The sequence below is a fragment of the Glossina fuscipes genome, unplaced genomic scaffold (assembly GCF_014805625.2).
Source record: "Glossina fuscipes isolate IAEA_lab_2018 unplaced genomic scaffold, Yale_Gfus_2 174, whole genome shotgun sequence".
NCBI lineage: Eukaryota > Metazoa > Arthropoda > Insecta > Diptera > Glossinidae > Glossina > Glossina fuscipes.
Genome location: NW_023998517.1, coordinates 2,214,717 through 2,237,663, shown reverse-complemented (window position 1 = coordinate 2,237,663; position 22,947 = coordinate 2,214,717). Strand labels below are relative to the sequence as shown.

General features: G+C 35.0%; 4 protein-coding genes across 11 annotated transcripts; 3 read left to right on the top strand and 1 right to left on the bottom strand.

Annotated features, from left to right (window-relative positions):
- Positions 1-13: 13 nt before the first annotated feature.
- On the top strand, positions 14-3,935 carry LOC119641734 (xylulose kinase). The gene is made up of 6 exons (XM_038040553.1): positions 14-285; positions 1,232-1,356; positions 1,917-2,744; positions 3,056-3,277; positions 3,341-3,530; positions 3,598-3,935. Exons 1-6 carry the CDS (start codon positions 217-219, stop codon positions 3,826-3,828), a joined length of 1,665 nt encoding a protein of 554 aa, XP_037896481.1. The 5' UTR covers positions 14-216; the 3' UTR covers positions 3,829-3,935.
- Positions 3,936-4,035: 100 nt separating this feature from the next.
- On the bottom strand, positions 4,036-7,551 carry LOC119641733 (splicing factor 3A subunit 1). The gene is made up of 9 exons (XM_038040551.1): positions 7,360-7,551; positions 7,084-7,248; positions 6,852-7,026; positions 6,460-6,785; positions 5,560-6,401; positions 4,728-4,977; positions 4,482-4,657; positions 4,238-4,411; positions 4,036-4,176 (listed from the first exon to the last, which is right to left on the bottom strand). The coding sequence occupies exons 1-9, from the start codon at positions 7,472-7,474 to the stop codon at positions 4,075-4,077; spliced, it is 2,325 nt and encodes a 774-aa protein (XP_037896479.1). The 5' UTR covers positions 7,475-7,551; the 3' UTR covers positions 4,036-4,074.
- A 2,794-nt stretch (positions 7,552-10,345) lies between these two features.
- Positions 10,346-15,452, top strand: LOC119641752 (peroxidase). 2 transcript variants are annotated; one of them, XM_038040589.1, is made up of 10 exons: positions 10,346-10,510; positions 10,574-10,685; positions 10,740-11,073; positions 11,129-11,294; positions 12,241-12,428; positions 12,496-13,251; positions 13,320-13,490; positions 14,849-14,969; positions 15,054-15,210; positions 15,292-15,452. In XM_038040589.1, the coding sequence occupies exons 1-10, from the start codon at positions 10,429-10,431 to the stop codon at positions 15,329-15,331; spliced, it is 2,127 nt and encodes a 708-aa protein (XP_037896517.1). In that variant the 5' UTR covers positions 10,346-10,428; the 3' UTR covers positions 15,332-15,452. The 2 variants fall into 2 exon arrangements, with proteins under 2 accessions (XP_037896517.1, XP_037896516.1); XM_038040588.1 differs by having other exon boundaries at positions 10,346-10,531; positions 10,583-10,685.
- Positions 15,453-18,057: 2,605 nt separating this feature from the next.
- Positions 18,058-22,471, top strand: LOC119641747 (epidermal growth factor receptor kinase substrate 8). 7 transcript variants are annotated; one of them, XM_038040578.1, is made up of 6 exons: positions 18,058-18,202; positions 19,548-19,957; positions 20,188-21,120; positions 21,506-21,854; positions 21,937-22,277; positions 22,361-22,471. In XM_038040578.1, exons 2-6 carry the CDS (start codon positions 19,577-19,579, stop codon positions 22,454-22,456), a joined length of 2,100 nt encoding a protein of 699 aa, XP_037896506.1. In that variant the 5' UTR covers positions 18,058-18,202; positions 19,548-19,576; the 3' UTR covers positions 22,457-22,471. The 7 variants fall into 7 exon arrangements, with proteins under 7 accessions (XP_037896506.1, XP_037896503.1, XP_037896508.1 ...); XM_038040575.1 differs by having other exon boundaries at positions 19,107-19,957; XM_038040580.1 differs by having other exon boundaries at positions 18,180-18,202; positions 19,561-19,957.
- The last annotated feature ends 476 nt before the right edge of the window (positions 22,472-22,947 follow it).

The window sequence follows — 22,947 nt, the reverse complement described above, 5'->3', positions numbered from 1 at the left end:
TATGTGCTTTCGGTTCGTTTAGTAACGGTTCGTTTACTTATCTCACTGTATCTCAAAAGAAAGTTAGTTGCCATTCTTCAAAGAAGGTGATAATTTACCGTTAGCAGGATTACGGATAGTTCTAAGTGATATAATGGTTTGATTAACCGTCCAGAGAATCGCTTAATTATTTAATATTTAAACTCTGCACATTATTTATTAAAAAAGTTTACCATCATGAAAGCAAATTTCAGCGCACAACCGGAAAAGTGCACATATTTAGGCTTTGATCTGAGCACACAAAAGGTAAGATTTCTACATGTATTATCATAATTGAGCTCATTGCCTTAGTTGCTAGTGTTCATCCTATTTTTCGTCCTAGAATTTATTCCTTTTGTCAAAATAACTTCTAATAATAATAACAGCCAAAAAACAAATCCTAAGACTAAAGCCAATCAAATTTTGCTATATATGTTTTGCTATACGTGTTATATTATTGTGTATATATATATATGTATATATATATATATTAATATTACATTATATATATTTGGCTATAGAGCCGATAGATATAGTATCATGAAGAAATTGGCAACAAGATATATAGTATCATTCGTCATTTAAATTAATTATATGGATTGAAGAGCTTTGCTTCTTGTTGTTTTATGAGAAATAATATTTAGGTGAATAAAAATTGACTTAAATTTCTTATATAATTTTTGTAAACTAAAATTCTGTATAGCGATGCGATTTAAATTCCGCAAAAGTATGCATCTTACCCTCATACTATTTCTCATTTCTGTCGAGATTTGGAGAAATTCCTTTTATAGAGAGAGAGTAGGTCCGAAAGGCAATCACATAACTAATATAGCGAAGTATGCAATGGACCCTAGATTTCTTTTATGTCAAAAAACTTCTATTCATATTCCACATTTTATTTAAAGTATTTTCAAAAGGCCGCGTATTTCAGTACATTTAAAGTTTATGTTTTCCTAAAGTATAATTACAATTTTTTTATCATTCCAAATAAAAAAAAAAAAAAAAAAAATTTAATCTATTCAGGACAAAAAAAAAAAATTCGTTTAATTTTAATGGGTGTGTTTTCTTGCTTTAATTTGCATTAGTTTAGGGGTGTACTTAAGTTTATGAATCTCTGTAGACTTTCAAAGTAATGTTTACAAGCAGCAAATTCATGAAAATCTCATTTAAAGGAATATTGTAACACATTTTCTTGTCTTTTTCTTGTCTATAGCTTAAAGCCGTACAATTAAATTCTTGCCTAGATGTAGTAGTCGCAACGGCCGAAGTACAGTTTGATTCCGATCTACCAGAATTTCGTACTGTAAACGGTGCTATAACTGGCCCTAAGAAGAACGAGTAAAGTATTCTTAAGATAACTTAATTACCATTTGCCAACTTCAAATCCTTTATGTCAGCAATAAGTACATCACAAAACTATGTAACACTAGAATAGCCTCTTGAGCACATTCATCAGTATATGTGTGCCACTAATGCAACATTCTCTTAGCACAATGAATTTTAATTTAAAGAGTCTGAAAATTCGTTTATTAAAAATTTATATTTATGTGCGGTTTAATGATTCTTCGTTGTTTTATTCATTTTGATCTACATTGAGATATATCAGTAGTCCACTCCATGGAACTGTTGTTGATATTTCACGAATTTCTAATGCTGCACGCAGTCCTTACAGTGAAACAATGTTTAAGTGGAAATGTCCTTGCTCAATTCAAAAAAAGTATTCACATTTCATAAATGGAGCAGCTGTTAGTGAGTCTATCAGAAATCGAAACCAAATATGGTATAGAAAGATGTATAGACGGATTATTTGAAAAATTAATTGAATTGGCAAATGAATTCATTAGCGATTAAAGGTGTAAGCAAACGCATGTGTATCAAGTTTGATTTATTTTCAATAGATTTTTTGGGCAGCCTGTCATGTGGATTAAGGCAGTTGATATTATCATGGATCGTTTAGTAGTGAATGGGGGTGATCTAAGCTCCGTTGGAGCTATAGGTGGTTCAGCTCAACAACACGGTTCCGTGTACTGGTCTCGCCAAGGTGTGGAAGCATTAAGAACTCTTGATCCTGGTAAATTTCTGCATATGCAAATTGATGATACAGCTTTTGTGCTGAATAAAACTCCAATTTGGATGGATGGATCAACTCAAAATCAGTGTTCTGAAATGGAAATGGCTATAGGGGGAAGTAAGGAAATGGTTCGCATAACAGGTAGTAGATGTTTCCCACGTTTTACAGGACCTCAAATACGTAAAGTATATCAACAACATGCGCGTGCGTATGAGGACACACAACGCATATCATTAATAAGCAGTTTCTTGGCGTCAATATTTATCGGGGATGTGGCACCAATTGACTATGCAGATGGATCGGGTATGAATTTATTTGATATTAAAGCGAAAACATGGTCCAAAGCTTGCCTTAATGCATGTGCGCCTGATTTAGAGGAACGTTTATCTGCTCCAGTTAAGACAAATTCATTCATTGGCACTATCTGTGACTTTTTCGTTCAAAGGTTTGGCATGCCAGCCAATTGCAAAGTCTGTGCTTTTACGGGAGATAATCCTTCTTCTTTATCTGGTATGTTGGTGGAAAAAAACTGGCTTGCCGTTTCATTGGGCACAAGTGATACAGTTATGATGACGTTGAAACAGCAGGCTTTACTTGAAGATGCCCACGTTCTATGTCACCCAACCGAAGATAATCTGTTCATGGGCCTTTTATGGTAAGCAATAAGCACATGAAAAATAATCTATTGACTCGATGCTCCCACAAAATCGGTCTACCTGTTTCCTATCAATTAAATAAATCTATTATTACTTTCCTCTGTAATCATGTTAAATGGCGAAAGGCAAAATTAGAGTGAAACAAATTTGAAAGTCGGAATAACAAAAAAATTTTTTTAATACCTTGCGTAAAAGGGAAATCAACGACAAATTTATAGACAAGATTATATCAATTAGGGATCTTTTTACTGTCATCTGAAATATAATGCTTTCGTTAAAAATAATTTGACGATGATTTTCTTTCTTGGAGCTTTCGGAATAGTTCCTTGGTGAGAGATGGCATGAAACGTTCAGAAGCTACAGACAATTGGAATACTTTTAATGAATTGCTTGATTCAACACCTCGAGGCAATTATGGTAACATGGCTTTGCATTTTCCTACTAAAGAAATCGTACCGTCTGTGAAGGGGACATTACGCTGGAATAAGGATATCAATGCAGTATCAACGACTGCCTCCACCGGCGTTCTGAAGTTAGAACGACTTGGCAATTTCTCATCAACCATTGTTTCTAACTTTTGATCTTTTCATTTTAGGTTCTCGTCTCCTCAAACAGAAATTCGAGCTTTAATTGAAGGCCAAATGCTGCACCGCCTAAGCGTTGCTATTGACATGGGCTTCAATTTTGGCGCAAATACGAAAATTATTGCCACTGGTGGAGCATCGATAAATAAATCTATTCTTCAAGTGATAGCTGATGTTTTTAATTCCCCCGTTTATGTGCAGGTTTGATCTGTTTCATTACATTTTAAATTAAATTCTTATTTGACAATACTTACAAATTATTGTATAGAAAACCAGCAGCGAAGCTGCATTACTGGGCGCGGCATACCGTGCTGGATACATGCATTACTTAGAGCGTTGTACAGATGATTCTCCTTTAAGTTATAGTGATTTCATTTCACCATATATTCTGAATCATTTGACGCACATGTGCCAACCGAGTAAAGATAGTAATGGCATATATACACCGATGTTGGAGCGGATTCGGTCAATGATCCAGATCTTACAAAAGACCAATTAAGAGCGTTAATGTGCAAAAATCATGGATTTCCAACACATTAATATCGCCACATCGCATTCCTATTTGATATTGCTTTTGATAAAATTATTTTAAGAAACGTGCAATCTGCCGATTATACTATAGAACACACCAGTATGAAAATGTGAGAGTTTTATTATGAGACTACCGCATTTAACATAATTTTTCATCGAATTCCATTTTAACATATTTTTTCACGGATTTTTTTATTTATTTAATGATAATTCTTTATTTTTTACGACCGCCACGTTCTTTTATTTGTAAATGCACAGTTGCTCCACTCAGCAAATTATAATACGCCATAGTGTTACTGTCCTTGAAGAACATGCCCTATTGAAATATATGTATTTACCACTTGGTCAATTTATAATATAATTGCAGTCAATGATACCTCATAGGAAATTTTTTGCTTAGCGGGTGGCATACCGGTTTCCTCTTGTATTTTGCTTTTAAGAAGTGAAATTGCATCTGTCAAAGCCAAGGACACAGCTATTGTTTGACCGTTAAGTTTCCATTCAGATTTGTCAATAACATTAGGAATCTGCACTTGAATTGTGACGGGACTCTAAAATTGTTATAAAAAAATATAAGTCACTTTTGCAAAGATTGTGCAGAAGCTTCAAAGTATATTATACCTTGTGCATAGCAATGAAATCAGCTTCGGGTACGAGATTATCTTCTGATCTAATTTTCTTGTTTGGTGGTTCTTCGTCTACAATACCCTGATCCAGAACTGGTGGAGCCGGCGTAATTTGCGGCGGTCCAGCCGCTGGCATCTGCCCCATATAACCAGTTACAGGGAATGGAGGTGCTGAGGAGTACGAAGTTCACCATATTTGTTAGTTAGCTTCTATTTGAAATTACTTAGAAAAATTTCTTACGTATCATTGGAGGCGGACGCATGGGCATCATCATAACTGGTGGAGCTTGAGGCAAAGCATGCGATTGTTGCTGCTGTTGGGGCACGCCGTGATGATGATGCTGCGGTAATGATTGATTATGCACCGGATGAGGTGGTGGCTTAGGTGTAGTTTGGTGAGGCAACTGTGAACTATTCACTGCTGCAGGTTTATTAATTATTGGTTTTGGGCCAATTTTTTCTTTTTCCTCATCCGGCAGCAATCCTTTTTCCTATATTATCAATATAATTGAAAACGTGTTTCTTAGTTTAAAAAAGTCAAGAAAGTACATAAAAATAAAATCTTAATGTGCATGAAAGAATAAATTATAAAAAATTCGCATATGTGTATGTACATAAAAATGTTTATTGACTCTGTATTTGTGCGAGTTTAAGGCGGACAGTTTTTTTTATCCTGCGTCTTGTTCAAGTTATTTGTATCTTTTAGTAAGCGGTCCTGTGCATCCCGTCTACTTGCGTGCATATTCGCTTGTACACGAATATCTAAAAAGGTCAGGTTTTTACAATTTCATAGGGGTTTTTCAAACTTGGGCAACTTGGGCACTAGTTCAGTAGCAAAAACTAAAAAAAGAGAACGTCACTAAATTAGTGTGGGCTATGCTTTGTTAGAAATGTATACCGCGAAGGGAAATTTTCAGAAAATAATAAGCGATTTTGTATATTCCTACAACCCTTGTGGCGGACATGCAAAAACAATATCTTTCTTTATAATTCGTTCTTTTATGCATTTTAAAAAATTGTAGAGTAATTCTTTTAAATTGCTCCACGCTTTTTAAATCGGTATTCTGGTTGACCTTATGAATCTGGTGTATTTGATCTACTACTGAAATATTGGCTCGCGCTGCTCTGGTTGCCGCTTCGACACTGGAAGTGTGACCATCCCACGTAACGCGGTCGTCTTTTTTAGTTTCTTCTTCACCTAGCTTTTTACCAATTACTGTTTCTTCATCGCCAACACCGAAAATATCTGTACGACGCTCGGCCAATTGTTTAAGGCTGGCCTCAATAGCTGTTCCTGCAGCGTACACTGTTTCTTGATTTATCTTTTCGACCGTATGTTTGTCGCGTTGTTCGACCCAACGTGGGTCCAATAGACCAATGCGCATATGCTCAGCTACTTTCGATGCGGGAATTTTTTCACCTGTAATAGGTGAAATAAGATATTCATCCGTGGTAGCAGGCTTGACCGGTTTTATCTGAGTCGCTTTAGGATCATATTTCTTGACAACAACTTTATCATGTGTTGGTGGCATAAGTGGCGCTACAGGCGGTTGAACTTTTCCTGTGGTAGTTACTGTCTCCTCATCACTGGATGCTTCATCCATATCCTGTACTTGTATGTTGTCTTTCTTGTTGGCTTGTTGATATCCGCCATCCCTAATATGAATACCAACACGATTTTCCATCTGAGATAATTTCACAGCGTTCGATACAACGGCATCTTGACTATCCTCGTCGTCCGATTCGATTTGCATTTCAATATCACCGTCCTCTTCTTGTAAGCGTTCTTCCATTAAAACACGAGCTCCAACCTCTTCAGGCGTGGTGGGCGGTGGAAAGTTACCCGTTTCAAATGGTTGATAATCTACAGTTTCAACCACTACGAAATCGTGCCAATCAATTTGAGCATAAGCCACTGCAATGGATTAATAAGCATAGGGTTAGACGTAAAACAATCGGACTGTTTCATATACCTCGTTCTTTCTCAATTTTCTCCTCTTCCCGGCGTCTTTGGGCATCTTGATGTTTCTGCCAATTGGCGCGATATTTAACTTGTTCTAATACTATATTCACGCTACTCCGGCCAGGAGCACTTTCTGACCTTAGCTTGGCTAAAAGGTCTTTTGGCGGTATTAAAATTTTGGTATACTGCTCCAAAAGCTTAGTAAAATATTGGAAAAGGGAATGCTGGGGACGTAAGAAATCAAATTGAAAATTACGTTGTTCACGATTCATCAAATTCGTCAAAAATTGACGACCGTTACGGGCCACAAACTGGGCTGTTAATTTAACGATATCCCTGCCAAAGAAATGTGAGAACAATAGTTTAAAAATCCCCGAATACATGTCCAATTTTAAACTTTACAAATCCAAAGCGGAAATTGATGGAGGATCGGCAATAAATTCAAACTCTTGTGGCGGCTCCTTAGGTACAAACTGAAGTTCTGCAACCTGCTTAAGCAGCTCCTGTTGTTTCTGCTGCGCTGCACTTGTCACCGAGAGCTGCTTAATGCCCGTCACCGCGCTGGCTGCGCTTGCATCTACGCAATTGATTAACGATAATAATTTTAATCAAAACATGACAAATAAATTTTTACCTTTTCCTTCCCGAAATTCATTTACTTTGTGTCGATAATATGCATGATAGGGATCACCAGAGCTTAGAAAATTAAATTTCGGGTTTCCCAACTCATTTTGACGAATACGCGCTTCAAATTCAGGCCCATTCCTAGCTACAAAACTTGCGGTTTTATCAACAATATCTATTTTTTAATAAATTTTTAAAACTGAATAGGAAAACCTTTGCAATCATATCAGGTTGGTAATTGCGTTTGCTAACAGCATATATTTTTCGATTTTTACAAAAAGGATACTTCTAACCTCAGGTGGAGGATAGATAATGCCGATAATCGGACCCGACATAGGCTTCGATTGTTGACATAGGTTATCTGCTTTCTCGGCCAAAATTTCTGCTTCAATTGCTGGCATTTTATCTTAATATATGTTCACCCTTAAGTTAAAAAAAAAAAATTATGAAAAATTCTATAAGCAAATTTTGCAAAATGCTTTATTGTTAAAAACAGTGTAGCCACTGCGACAATTCTCTAATGGAAACATTGAATATCGTAAGCGATATTATGTATATCGAATTTTGAGCGTGTGAAGATAAAAATACTCATCTAAAAAAAAGAAAAACACTGCAACAATAGTGGCAACGTGACAGAGGAACGGAATATCTACGGAATCCTCTTTGTTTTATTAAGATTAGATTCTAATTATTATTTAAATATTTTGGGGTATTTATGGATGAAAGGCATACAAATTCTATTCCGATGTTTAGTCACATTTTCGGGCCTATATACGGCAAATGGTATGATTTACAGTTCAATAGAGAGCCAATTTAAGATCTTCTTCGTTATATACGCATTATCAGAATCCTATTTTATTTTGATTTAGGTAATGCAGATTATGGAATAGCAATATCTCTTGAAGCAAATCGTAATACAAATATTAGTAGGACAAGTACACATATCTTAAAGGTAATTGGCGGATGTGTTGAAATCATTTGTGAGCACGTTCAACACACCATAAGAGAATAAGAAACTAAAAGCAATTATATCTGTCAAGCCAAAAAGTTCTTGTTGTGCGGTTAAATATTTCATACATGCAGCACTATGTGTGTTCTTGAAGTTACTTATAGGTACACAACTCAAGGTTCACGTATGATTATTGTTAGGTCTATGAATGTGTTTCGTGGCATTTTCGAGAGAAAGAGTAAGTAATAATACCTCTTACTGGGTAATCTGAAGACTTACCCACTTCAAATTGTTATCTTTGGATATTCAATATTGGGTCCGTGATTCCGATTCTTAAAAGTTTTTTTAGGTTTTAATTGCTTGAATCCGCCTGAGTGGCCGAGTAGATCGAGGAACTCGACTAACAACTCAACGGCCGTTGGTTCAAATCTTAAGTGCGGCTGAGTATTTAATAAAGCCGATGGCCTTAGATGCGCTACTGCTTTAAGACTTTTACTGTTGGAATTTATTCTCTGGCTAAATTAATAATAATATTGACTTGGAATAGCTTAGAGGTCTTTTAAATATTTAAATTTATAATATTTTGGGGCAAACAACTGACAACCATTATAATTAGTTAATATTAAATTATTAATCACAACTGTACTTAGTTAATTTAATATTATATCTCAGAGAAGCTATGGTGAAAATTGTGCAAATTATGGATGGTATCGTCTTATTCATCTTTCAGCGATAGGGTCATATCAACTGCCCTGTGTTATAATAAGAAACACAATACTCTGGTAGGTTAGATAAGCTGGCTTTTGAAGCAATGAACAGGTGGAATTAAGATCCAAAAATCGCTTTTACTGTCTTTGTTCGAAAAACAAATGCCGCGAAATCGTGACGGATTATGAAAAATGGAACTGATAGAATATGAGAACGGAAAAAAGGATAAAGGCCAGGCGAACATTTAATATCGAACACCGTACAAAGTCAAATATTTGAAGAACAACAACAACAACTACCAAAATATAAAATACATCTCCTGAAACTAATGGTATTGTGAACATGTATCTAAGAATTCCTTATATAAAATGTGTTTACCGGAAATCTCTCTATATACAGACCTTATAACTGATTCAATTAAGAGAAGCTGTTTTAGTTCATAAAGGTACACAAATAGCTCATATTACTTGAATCTTTATAAACTATATTATTATTCCCTTTGTGTAAAAATCAGATATATGGATATATTTTTAAAATTTTTATATTCTACGTACTCTTCGTTTTTATGTACCACTTGGAGAAAGGCCCCCATGGACCAAGATGAATGCTTTTGCATGGTTCTTTTTTTAAATACTACTTCTCTTCTAATGTGGTCCGGTAGGGAAAGCTGTCGCTCATAGTAACTGTTGTTGAATATTAATGGGCTCCAGATTAACTTTATGTTTTTGAAGTTCACTGCCAAATAATGGAGAATATCCACGTTGTCGTCGCATATGCACAATCCAGTAACATCCATGCAAGATCCGTGAATTATGCATCTATAAATCTGCATCGGTCTATTTTTGAATGGATTTGATTTCACGACACAATATTTTTCAGTTTTTTAAACGCGACCTCATATAAACTAGCAATTTTAAAGCTTTTCTTTAAATGAGTATGGCAGGCCTTTATATTAGCATATACCGACTTGTAATTTTTGGTTACACATATATTTTTTAGGAGTATCTACGGTGTGAAATCAAAATTGTGTTCATCATCGCGAAATTATAAATTAAGAGACAAATTGAGATCGGACGTGAGCTAGACCATGCCGATATGCCTACAATAGCTGGGAAGTTCAAGAAGGTATCTAAATTTTTTTTAAGGCTTAAGGCAGAGCTTATGCTTCTGATTACTAGTAGTTAAGAAACGGACCAAATAATATTAAAAGTTTTTGGTTAAGGAAGAATTTATACACCGTGAACGATTTCGAATGTTACAAACAATGCGACTTTCAACACATCCTTCGACAATGGTTCTGTTCGCTCACTTTCGTCATAGAGATAGTGTTCACATACATATTTCAATTTGGTAATATTCGTGACAATACTCTTTGCTGATAACGATATTTTTATATTTCATTTCTTTAATAGCCACTAAATGGGAGAGAGTCTATGTACGGTAGATACGGTTTTTGAAATCAGCACTAACAAAGAAAGACTTAAATACGAGCGATTAGAAGGGAAAGTGGAAAGAGAGTACGAATGCACACATATAATCGAACGTCGAACATCCATTTGTTTTGGTATTATTTGTAATCTGCAATCGCTTCGTATGAATGAATCTTTCTTATGTATAGAAATCAGTATCGTGCAAGTAAATGGGAAGAAGAAACGACAGCAGAATAGTATAATGTAAACTTTTGCAAGCCAAAGGAACATGTTCAGCCGATCGTGGATTATATTCATATTTCAAGTACAACTTTTAAGGGGATCAACAATTGATTACAGTTTTCGAGACGGTGTGTGTTTGTCGAAGAAAAGTATTTGAATAACAATCAAATAAAATTACATTTATTGATTAGCTTCATCAGCATTTATAAGCGAAAAGGAATGGGAGGTTATTAATTCTCTAACATCAGATGACTGGGAAGGCTTTCTCACCGATGCCATTCAATCGTACAATCAAGAGCAAAGGTAAGAAATGATTTTTTTTCATTTAATTTCAACATTTTCTACAGATCAGTTAAGATTAGAGAAAAACTTATTGAAACGACGCGTAATAGTGGAAAATGGCAGCATATCACATACCCAATTATTGGATACTCTGCCGAGTGGTGGAGCTCAGCGGAAGAGTTCTATTAGCGAAAAAATTCTCAAAGCAAGTCTAAATGCATACCATAGTAAATGTGCTCCTCTTAATATCAGTGGAGACAAGTGTGCAGTAATGCTTAGCAAGAAGAAATTACCGAGAAACAATGATTTGACCAAGCAGTGTGAGGAAATGTTACATAATCAACCTATGGACTACCTTCATTCCTTTAGGCGATTGCTACCGCGGCACTACAAGGATGGTTTTCATCAAGTAATTATTTCAAAGTTTATTTTCATAAAAAATAATTATTTAAAAAATGTTCTAGATGTTTAATCATTTACCAAATCCCTTACTTATAAGTCAAAAACTACAAGAGCTAGGAAGGGGCAAAGAGGAACAACAATTTGACGATAGCAACAAAAGTCTGGCCATAATACAATGGGCGCAGTTCATAGAACACGATCTAAGTAAACCAGTGGTAATGTCCATGTGTAAGTACGTCTTTATTATGCTATAGTTTTGGTGCAGGGAAGCTCTTTCGCTGATTTCATCTTCATTAATTTATATTAAACGAATGCGTGCATCCTTCTGCTGAACAATATATGTATGCAAGTATTCGCAAGGATTTGTGAAAAGCGTATAAGAGTTGATCTGCTATGAGCAGAAAATGCATAAGATTTTAATCAAGTTAGTGATAGTCGAGGAATCATGTGCGTTGCACAAACATCTATATAAGTTCCGTTTGCTTTTATAATTAATTTTATGTACAATTCCTAAGAAAGCTCTCCGAATATTTCTAGAATGATAAGTCTTGTCTAAGCGATGAAAATAAGCGCTGTTTCTATTTTCCATTACTCGTCTTAAAAATTCTTTGAAACTTGAGAGACTGAGTCTTAAGGAATCATAACTTCGAATTAAAGGAGAGGATGAGGGAAGGACGCGCCAGTGTTCTTAACAACGCAGGACTCCTAAGTATGTTTCCCTACCATCCCGTCATGACTGAGCTAGGCTTTAGATAAAATTATTAATGCTAATAAAATTATGGATGCATCATATTTCTTCGGCTATATAATTAAATTCTCTTTTAACTGCTTCTAATCGTATATAAGCCATGCCATATAATTGACAATTGATTAGTGGCAGAAAATGTTGGTCAGTACTTAAACCGTACGAAGAAAAGGCTGAGGATATTCGAGAGAATATCATCAGACCACCGCTGTATCCGCTGCTATCACAATTCCTAATGAACTTGCATATTAGATTCTAAAACGGGGAGAAACAAGAATAACGGTTAGAATAAATCTGGGCCTACCTTCTATGGTACTCGTTTTATTTGTTTGCAATTATATTCCTCTACATATCACATTTCCTATGGAACTTAAGGAATCTAATGAAAATTTAGTTTAAGAACAGATGTCAACAATGTTTTTTTTATAGACGACGGTTCGTCGATTGAATGCTGCGATAATAGAAATCATAAACTTCAACCGCGTTATCGTCATCCCGCATGTGCGCCTTTATTAAGCGAAGACATATCGTTGAAGTACGGTCCTGATACATGTCTCACCTATGTTCGAAGTGCACTAACAGTTGGGGACAACTGCACGTTTGCTGCTCCAGAGAAAGTATTTCATCTAAAACCACTTAATCTTATCGTGCACTTATTAGACTTACATATGTATTCCTAAATAGTTTAACCAAGCCACGCCCACTCTAGATCTCTCTCAACTGTATGGTTCTGCGGATGAAGAACAAAAGCTTATGCGTTCGTACAAGGACGGTTTGTTGAAATCAACAAATTCTCTAAAGCGGGGAGATGAACTATTACCTCTGGTACCTAATGAACGCATGCATAAATTTTGCTCTATAAAAGAAGCCGATATGAATAAACAGTTATGTTTTATGGCTGGCGATTCGCGTGTCAACAACAATCCCTACACCATTGTCATCTATACAATTTTCATGCGGAATCATAATCGTATAGCTCGAAAATTAAAAATCAAATACCCTCAATGGAATGATGAAATGCTGTTTGAGAAGGCGAAAACTATTAATATTCTGATGTATCGGCATATTGTATTCGAACAATGGCTACCCGAGGTCATAGGGAATTCATTGGCTTCGAATATCAATAAGAAGATTATACGCGATAACGAACAGCAAATATCCAATGAGTTCGGTGTCGCGGGTATCAGATTTTTTTTCTCAATGATTCCAAATATATTGCGCAATTCTGATCATTTAGTAGAATACACTATACTTAGCTCCCGAAGTGGCGAGAAACATGTTAGCCCACCACCAATCATAACATATTCCTCGAACGTTTTCGCATTGAAGAAAGAGATTTATAATCCCACTTTTCAATATACCACAAAAAAATTCAACGACGTATTATATTCGTTATTGCATCAAAAAGCCATAAAAATGGATGCCACATATGAAAATAGCGTAAGTTTATTGTACATCTAAAAATTCTACGAATTTTTTCATTAATACTAATGTATACTTAAGAATAGTTGTTAACAAATTTCATGAGGGATTTACCGCCCACTCATTGGGATATATTGGCTTTTGATATTCAACGCAATCGTGATCATGGACTTAAGCCATATGTGAAATATTTGGAAGAATGCAAGAAGACAAATATAAATAATTGGAATGATCTGGGGAAGTTTATTGCTTTGAAGGTATGTAAATGGGTGGAAATGGGCGTTGGATTTTGATAAGAAAACTTATATGTCTGCCGCCAAGAACAGTCAGAAAAGTAAGATTTGCCCTAAACTGGATGCTTCACGGATGATGCCGTTTATTTATCATTCTATCGTCGGCTACTGGTAGGATAAACTTCAAAAACTTCATAAAGCAACATGAACAAGTTTTCTAAATTTGGTTCTACAAGTCCAATCTGCTTGCATAAGAGCACTTTTATGGACATGACCGATTTGGAATTATAATTAAGCAGGTCAAAAAAGCTTTACAGCGTTTAGCAGATGTATCTTTTCTTTCTTTACAATCTAAAGAGATATAGCAAATATAGCAATAAAATGGGTCTAAGTGGCTACCTTGAGGTACGCCAGACGTCACGTGAAATTCATCCGAGTTGACGAAGTTAAACAGAACCCTGAAGGATCTATTGTGCAGATAAGAGCTTATCCATTTCACTAAATAGAAAGGGAAGACAGAGGCTTTGAGTTTAAAGATAAGTAAGTTGTAGTTGACCATATCAAACGCTTTGCTTAAATCAGTGCATATAACATCTGTGCGAGAGCCACTAAAAAAAGCCTTGAAAACATTACAAGTAAACTCTAACAAATTGGTGACTATAGATCGCCCTTTCCGAAAGCCATGCTAATGCCAAACGCTGAGTCAATATTCGCTCAAACAGCTTAGGCAAGACACTCAACTTGGCAATGCCTCTGCAGTTCTCAACAAGTTGTCTCCTTCCACTGGAATAAGAGTAAGCAAACTACTCTTCCAACAAAAAGGGAAAACACCTAAATTTAAGCACTAGTTAAAAATCTTTGAGATAACACCACATAGGTCGATAGCGCAAGATTTAAGTAATTCGATGGAATTCCATCAAGTCCAGAAATCAAGTCGAAAGATCATGTCAAGCTTCCATCCACCTGCATATTTGATGATCATTTTCCTGTGATCCATCCATAGCAGTTATATGAACGAAAAACAAAAGCAATGAATTTAACGCATTGCTATTAAAAACTTGTAAACTGCAAACAAAACCAAAACCTTTAATATTTGCCCGTAGCCGATCGGCCAACGAAAGCTCTTTAATTGCAAGCTAATTAGCGATACATCTAAATGCTTTTTAATGTAAACAATATTCGGTAACCGACCTTAGGGCGACCCAAGTCACAATAGCTTATAAAAGTCTAAAAAGGGGAAGTGTTCACTTTTCTAGTGGTCTTTACCAAGCTCACTGGCTTTTCTTAAGGGTTCTGTACCGCAAGAGAAAAAGCTATAGTTTTCTCATCATGTTTAACCAATAATAGACTTTCGTCTGTCATTTTTCCTTGTTTCTTGACAGGAGTTGAATAAATTGAAAAATGCGTATAGAAACTTCATGGATATCGATTTGATAGTCGGTGGAATATCGGAGTCTGCGGCCCCAAATGCTACAGTTGGACCAACGTTTCAGTGTATTATAGGTAAACCTTTTCATATACAAGCGTTTTTCTTAATAAGGAAAGCATTTAATTTTGTGTGCTTTGTTTCCCTTCTGGATTTTCTAGCTGAACAATTTTCTAAACTACGCTATCAGGATGAAGCTTGGTCTGAACTATTTGCTCTCATCAACGAACTTAAGGGAATCTCTGCTGCCGATTTACTTTGTGCTAATTCGAATCTAGTTTATGTTCCTTCAAACATTTTCCGGATATTTTCCAAGAAGTTAGTACATCTACAGAGCCATAAATTCACATTGATATGATCATCATCTCCTTTTTCTGATTATGTTCTCCTTCTTTTCAGTAACCCTTCAGTGCAATGCTCGGATTCACTTAAACAATGATTGGGCAATAAAATGTTGCGAGTGTCAACATCAAGTTAACGATCAGAAAAACATAAAATAAAAACAAAAATCTACTTGAAACGGAAATAAATATAAAGCACGATTTTCTTGCCATTCTATACGCGACGCTTGTATATACTATTGAAGCACTTGTTTATATATATGGCTACTGTAGGGAGTGGCTGGCTGTCGTATTATTTAATAGAATACAGAAGTTTTTGAATTTTTCGCTACAATTCTTTCATCCTTTGTAAGATGAGCAACGAAAAGCAATGAAACGAGAAGTAAATCATGCACCTGCATAGAAGTGCTCGGATGATTTATATAAATTTTCTACCTACTACCCCTGAGTTGGTTTCTTCGCAAACTAAGATATGTACTTTCAAGGTCTCACAACTATAAGGAATAGATTTATGTAAAAAAAACTTGATTAGCAAAAGCACCCATCCAATGCTTTGTTAGAATTAGTTCTTTTGCAAAAATTCAAATAGATAGCTGATATCTCAGATACCCTCTCGGCCCATGGCTGCAGATTATATATGGTTACCCGTAAGCATGTCGACCAGTCAAGACACTGTAACTAAAACCTATTTCACTTAACCACACAAAATTTGGTACCTATAGGAGCACTTAGCATATTACAAAATTTTATATGCATACATAAGGTAATGGACGTCCATATGTAAGTTTCGTCTGAGAAAACGTAAAACTGAAAGTGTAGATGTTTTGCAATTACTGCCACATGTACTATAGCGAACAGGCACATTGTCTTTACCATAAATGCTTGTTCTTATCTTTGCTTTTTGATTTGCACATAACGTAAGTACGAAAGCCCTTCCCATTTTTTCCATCGAAGTTTGGAGGAGCAAATTATTCAACCTTTAACGGCAAGCTAATCTGGCTGAGTTGGTTAAGTTTCTTATAGCTCTACAAATTCGACTGCCCCTGCATACCGCTTAAAATGTGTAGGCAGTCACTTTCAAATGTTTCAGTACCAGTTAAACTAATAAAAGCAATTACACAGTTACATCTATTTAAAATTTTACGTTCATTTAAAAAATATTAATTTTTTTTTTTTACATTTTTTCACGCACACTGCAATAAATTGTCATGGACATGAACACTGTCAATGAATTTCTCGATTGTTGAATTTTCATTTTCATTTTTTTTTTTTTTTTTTTTAATAAATAACCTTCAATGCAATTTTGTTGAAAATAAGATTGCAACATAAATTTAATTAATTCATTATAAAATTTAAACATGTCACTAATAAGTGTGAAAATATATGTAAATAAGATCCAAAAATTCTGTACTACGTAACATGCGCTGAATGGTTGGCTGTACACATGCAAATGTTAATTATTTGGAAAATTTCTTAATATTATTTCTTAGAGCTTATAACTAAGTTTTATGAGCGCCATTCATGTATAATTTTATTCCTTTATTGCTGTGTTAACGACTTACAGTCTCGTATTTGCACATTTGCTTTGTAAACAAGGCACGCATTTTGAGCTAAATAAAGGCACGCGGCAGATATAGCCAACTAAGACAAGTTGAATGTTGTTCCAAGCTCTTCAAGCGAAACCAGAATGTTCACAGAGTGTTTTTATTACCCTGTTTGATTTGTGCAATTTCAGATCACATCTGGCGAATACAATTCAATACTAATTTTGGAAAGTTTTGAAAAATGTATCATCAACCATTGTTAGTTGTCCGCAAACCGATCAATTTTAAAAAACGAGAGACAAACAAGAGAGAGACAAAGACTTCACCTTTGTAAACTATTGTGTAAATCAAAAATGGAAACCTTAACTTATACGCTTTATTATTATTATTATTAAATCAGAGTAAAATCTGAAAGCATTAGCGCCTCTAAGGCTATCGGCTTTATTGAAAATTCTACTCGAATCCATGGTCATTGACCTGTTGTTAGTCGAGATCATTTTCTATCTCCATCATAAGAGCACTCCTTATGACTAAAAATTTAAAAAACATGTGACGTAAGAATTTCCTCCAGAACATTATTTGCGATATCCTACGTATTTCAATAACGTATTAAAATGCACTTGTCGCACGCAATATAAATATTTTCGTTGAGTAACCTGTTTGTAGATATATATAAAAAGAAAAAATATGCACTGGCGCAAAAATACATACACACACCCCTATATATATATATATATATATATACCACATATATATATACCACACATACATATTTCCTATTTTTGCAAAAATTTTAAACCGATATCTTGTATAAGTGGAAAGGTATCGACTACAATCTGTTTAAATAGCAAATGCAACTTTTTGGTCGATTTTTTATTCTATCAAACAGAATTTATTTCGAAATCTTCGGAGATAAATCAAGAATCTATTTGTCAAGTTTTAAAATACCCTTTCGCATGGAGGGACGGACAGACTGATTAAGTCAAGATATGATTAAGAATGGTTGTGCAATGATTGTGGAGCATACATCTAGCTATTACAAAATTAATAACAATGTCATTGCAATGCGACCCTTAGTAGTGAAATTTTTAATTATAATTAAAAATAATAGTCCTGCAGATTTTTTCCATTGATTATGACATAACGCCTAATGAATGTTCATCTTTATCAATGTTTACGATAGCATGTCATATGTTTTATATAGTTTGATAAGAATCAGTTCGCTCATATTTCAGCAATGAATCCAAACCACTCTGATTGAATCAATGTTAGTTCGATTGTTAATCACGGCCATTGACGTGCTAAAGTAGTGTTCGAATAATTACAAAATTTCGCAAAGAATATCAAGTGATTAAAAAAATTGACTAAATATCTTCATCATAATAAATAATAAAACGATTCTGTTCCGAATCACAGCAGCCAGTGGTGAAATATTTAGGATCAATATTAAGATTATTTTCTTTACCTCAAAATTAATTAAAATATTTGGTGTTTTTACTATTGACTTACTACGAAATAAAATTCGACGGAGACTGCAGTTAAAGTTTATCTTATCAAAATTTACGTAAAAAAAAAAAAAAAACAATGTGCGACGCAGGTTACATTTTGTTTAAGTCGACTCTGCTACGCCTGCTAATTTAGAACAATTTCGCAAATTTATTACTGAGATATCGATTATGAATGAATTTATTTGTGAGAAAAAATATATTTTTATAAAAAATATATTTATATATATTTTTGGAAACGTATCCACAGAGTATTGCAATGTAACGAAAATGGACGTTTCGAGAATTGAAAATATTTTTTGTTATTTATCTCCTAATGAACGCAGAATTATACATTCTGGACGATTACGGTTCTGTAAAGCAAAATAGCTGGTAGTTTTTCAATAGCTGTTTATCTACTGATTAGAAATTATAATTCTGACTAGGAGGTTAGCTTAAAACCATTGTCGATCAGACTCATTTTCAAATTCTTTCGCAAATTTGTAGGTGATATCTTTATTTTTGCAAACGGGTGAATGTTTACCACAGATACTACAAAGTCGCACAGATAGAGAGAGGAACGAACGAACAACAGGACACGCCTAGGTCTTTTTCGATTTTGAAACTCGCCAAGAATTTACATTCTTGATGTTTCTCCGCATTATGAAGGTATTGGAAAAAAATTATACTAAGTAAGACACACTAGAATATTGGGTCAACCTTTCCCCATTTTGTACTGGTACTGCAGTATCGCCCATTGAATACACTTTCCGAGTTTTTGTAGATTAATGGGCTTTATTTTATAAATAAGAAGCGAAAAGCCAATTTTTTATTTCTTTTATAAGGCAGAGAGCTATTCTCAATTTATCTGGTACTGTAAGCGTGTGCTTCCCATTTCGAAATCAACCTGCGTGCTAGAACTTAGAACGTTTCTGCTCAACTTGAAGTCGATAGATTCATTTTTGGAGAATGTTTATAACAGAAATTAAGCGGACGGACAGACGGACATGCCTAAATCGATTCGGATTTTGATGGTGCTATAAGTTGTCGGGTCTCTGAAACTTTCTTCTGGGCGTTGCCAACGTTTTGGCAAAACTAATATACGCCTCAAGCTTTGGCGATAGGTATGAAGACAAACATAATGGCAACCAAATAGATGTTCTCCGAATTTTGCTTTCTAGCAGTACTTCTTTGTTTGCTAAATTAATTATTTTGTACATAAGTGCAAATAGCGTTTTGATCACTTAACCAACTATTTTTATTAATTTCAAAGAATTCATTTTTAGTTCTATTTTGAAGTTTTAATTATAAAGCAATGACACAGCACACACTTGAAATTAAAAATAATCTGATTACTAATGAGACGAACGTAAAGCCGACGTATGCTTTGGAACATTTAGCCACATTTAAACTAAGAAATGAAGAGGAAATACGCCGACCAAAAAAGAAACTAAAGAGTCTTTTTGAGTTGGATAAAAGTGGAGGAATATGGCCGTTGAAAATGTATATGTGTTTTAATGGCCAATGGCTGGTAATGTTGGATCACGATTTGAAAGAAATTGAAAACTTCCCCGGTTCTCTTATCACTGAGCCAGTGGCGTTCATTAGCAAAGATACGAAGGAAGCATATGATAACATATTGGTATTTACGGTGCCCGGCGTTACCTTAGCTAACACAGAGATGCATTTTTTTCAGGTTAGCGGTAAATAATAAGCAATCTATACGCAACTTTTTCGATTATGCTCTTATAATCCACTAACACGTTACCCTACAATCCTTCCGTTGCTCAATATATTTACGAATGGTAGTTATATTGTAATCAGATTCAAATTGATTAAAGTACATCGATTGTTTCTGATTGCGTAGGGTAACTGCATAGTTAAGCCTAAGTACATAGCGTTTTATATTTGTTTTTTTTGTCTTAGGTAAGCGATGTATCAGCTGTACATTTAGTTGAGGATTTGAAAACATTAAGCAATGGCGAACTGGTAACGGTTGATCGCAACGAGAGCCATATTGCTTTGCCTAAAAATGGAAAATCAACACAAACAGCTAAAGATCAACATGATATCGCTCTAAAAGCTGCAGAAATCGCTGCAGAGAATAACATGAATGAACAGGAACAAATCGCCAAAGACATACAAGTCGTAAATCATTGCTTTGAGGATATCGAATGTTTCGTTACGCGTTTGCAATATGCCGCCGAAGCATTAAAAGAATTAGATTTAAGAAAATATGAACACAACTCCAACGGCGAAGGTTTGCTAGTGACTCGTTCTCGTCCACCAACGGAGAGTGAGTTTCAAGATATTTTGGCAAAACACAAGTTGGCCTTAAACTACATTCAGAAATTACAAAATCATTTCCAAAATTATATTGATCCCATACATAACTCATTCGTTTCGTTGCAAACTATTGTGAAAGTGTGTAACGATGTCTACTACGAAGCAAAAATACCAAAGCATGTAGTAGATCCCCTATTAAAGCGAGAGACTATAGTATTTCTTGAATCATGTCTTGACGAGAATGAAATCGAGTTTTGGCATTCTCTTGGATCAAATTGGACAATTCCCAAAGATCAATTCAAAAATCACAAGGGGCGATTTCAACCCATCTTCTATGACGAATGGTCGCCAGATTGGGTTGTAGATGAACCAGTGCCTTATTTACCTCCAGTCAATATTAAAAATAGAAAAGATTCTAGATCAGCATCGCCGTCACCCTTACTTATGCCTGGCAAGAATAATATTTGGTTGGAGCGCTTGAAAAGTCGAAATGTCAAAATTGCCGAAGTTCTTTACAACAAAACAGCCAATAATCACAAAGAATTAGATGTCACCGTTGGCGAGTATCTAGAGGTAAGAAAACCAGGGTGAAAAAGGGGCAATATAATCACAATATCCAAAGGTCAATGCTCGAAAAAGCACTGAAATCAAAATATAATCTATATGTTCGGAATTGATCAAGAAATGTGTACCATTCGTAATAAACTCTCGGGGAGACAGATATAAATCGACTCTGTTCAGTAAATTCTTTCGGAGACAGCTTTCAAAGTAGATATACCGTTGATTAGCCTACCCCTCTAAAAATACGATCCTTTCCGCTCGTTTATCGAAATTGTAATACCATTCACACAAACTTTGTATGGACCATAGTTGGGAATATTTCTATAATAAATTACAACACTGGTGCTAACCGTTGAAAGCTTCACCTGAGATGACAATAACTTTTCTTTACTTCAAGGTTATCGACGATTCACGTAAATGGTGGAAAGTTCGGAATTCGATCGGTAATCTTGGGTACGTTCCATATACTATACTTATGCCATATAATTTTGACATGCAATCTGATTACACCGGAAGAGAGACAGATTCGCCAGTTTCTTCTATGTTTGATAACGACATGAAAGATCAAAAAACGAAACGGCCTGTTCACGCTCTAACGTTGCCAATAGAACATCAGCCAGAATCCCAGACGACTGTACATAAAAGCTCAATGCCTCGTTCGATAAGTATGCCCGCAGTACCTGTTCCACCGCCAATGCCACCTCCTTCTGCTAACAACACTCCAAGCGGAACAATGAAGCGCAGCGGTATGGTCGCGGATTCGCACTCGTCCTATTCACATTGCATTTCATTTACTTACTCATTCTCTTGTTATTTTTTATCTTGCAGCTGTGCTTGCCCGTAATAACCCTGATAGTGAGAATGAAGCTTTACTTCTTCAAAATACTATAAATGATGAATTGAAATTTACGCTTTTGCAACGCGAGCGTCGCAAGGATTTAGAAATTTTGATAACTCCACACATCTATATTCACCAAACTTCTAACCCTGAGGAAGTTGAAGAATGGCTGCGAGCGAAAGGTTTCTCGGATGCAATTGTGAATAAGCTACGCAGTCTTAATGGACGCGAATTGTTCGCCCTATCACCTCATACTCTTGAAAATTATTTCGGTCATAATGAAAGCCGTCGGTTAATATCACAAATTGTTTTACAAAAAAATATATCTGAGGTAATTTTTAATTATTATTTTATAAATAATGTCGAACCGATTCAAATCGATTAAATTAAATTTTGTATTATCCATGATTTTAGTATAAAACTCTGCGCTCCTCTGAATTATCAGCAAAATTAGCTAAAGCCAGGCAGAAGATTGAAGAAAAGGACTACAATCCAAATGAAGTATTTTGAAAAAAAAAGAAAAGAAAACCAACAATAAAATATAATTTTTCATTAAAATTATAAAGTAACAATTTCTAAAATCATACTGAATACTATTCTCAATGAATGAAAAGTTATCTATTCCATTTTCTAGTGATCCGATTCTTAGCCGACAGGCCGTGAAGGGCGTGAAATATTTCTAAATTATCCGATTGGGACATTATTCGTAAAATTTTATTCGAATGGGAATCATAGATTTTTGCCCTTAATATATAAGTATATATATATATATATATATATATATATAGTTCTTAAAAATTCTTTTCGGTATACCTTGTTAAGATGCTTGCATGAATTTTGATCATTTTACAGCAGCATATATGCAGTAACAGTTTCATTCGGTTTTAGCAGCCCATAACACACCACACCTTGCCGAGCCCACCATATGCAAAAAGCAAAACTTGACCCATAGATCAACTTTTCATGGCCAATCACAATACGCCGCAAAAACCTCTTCTTTT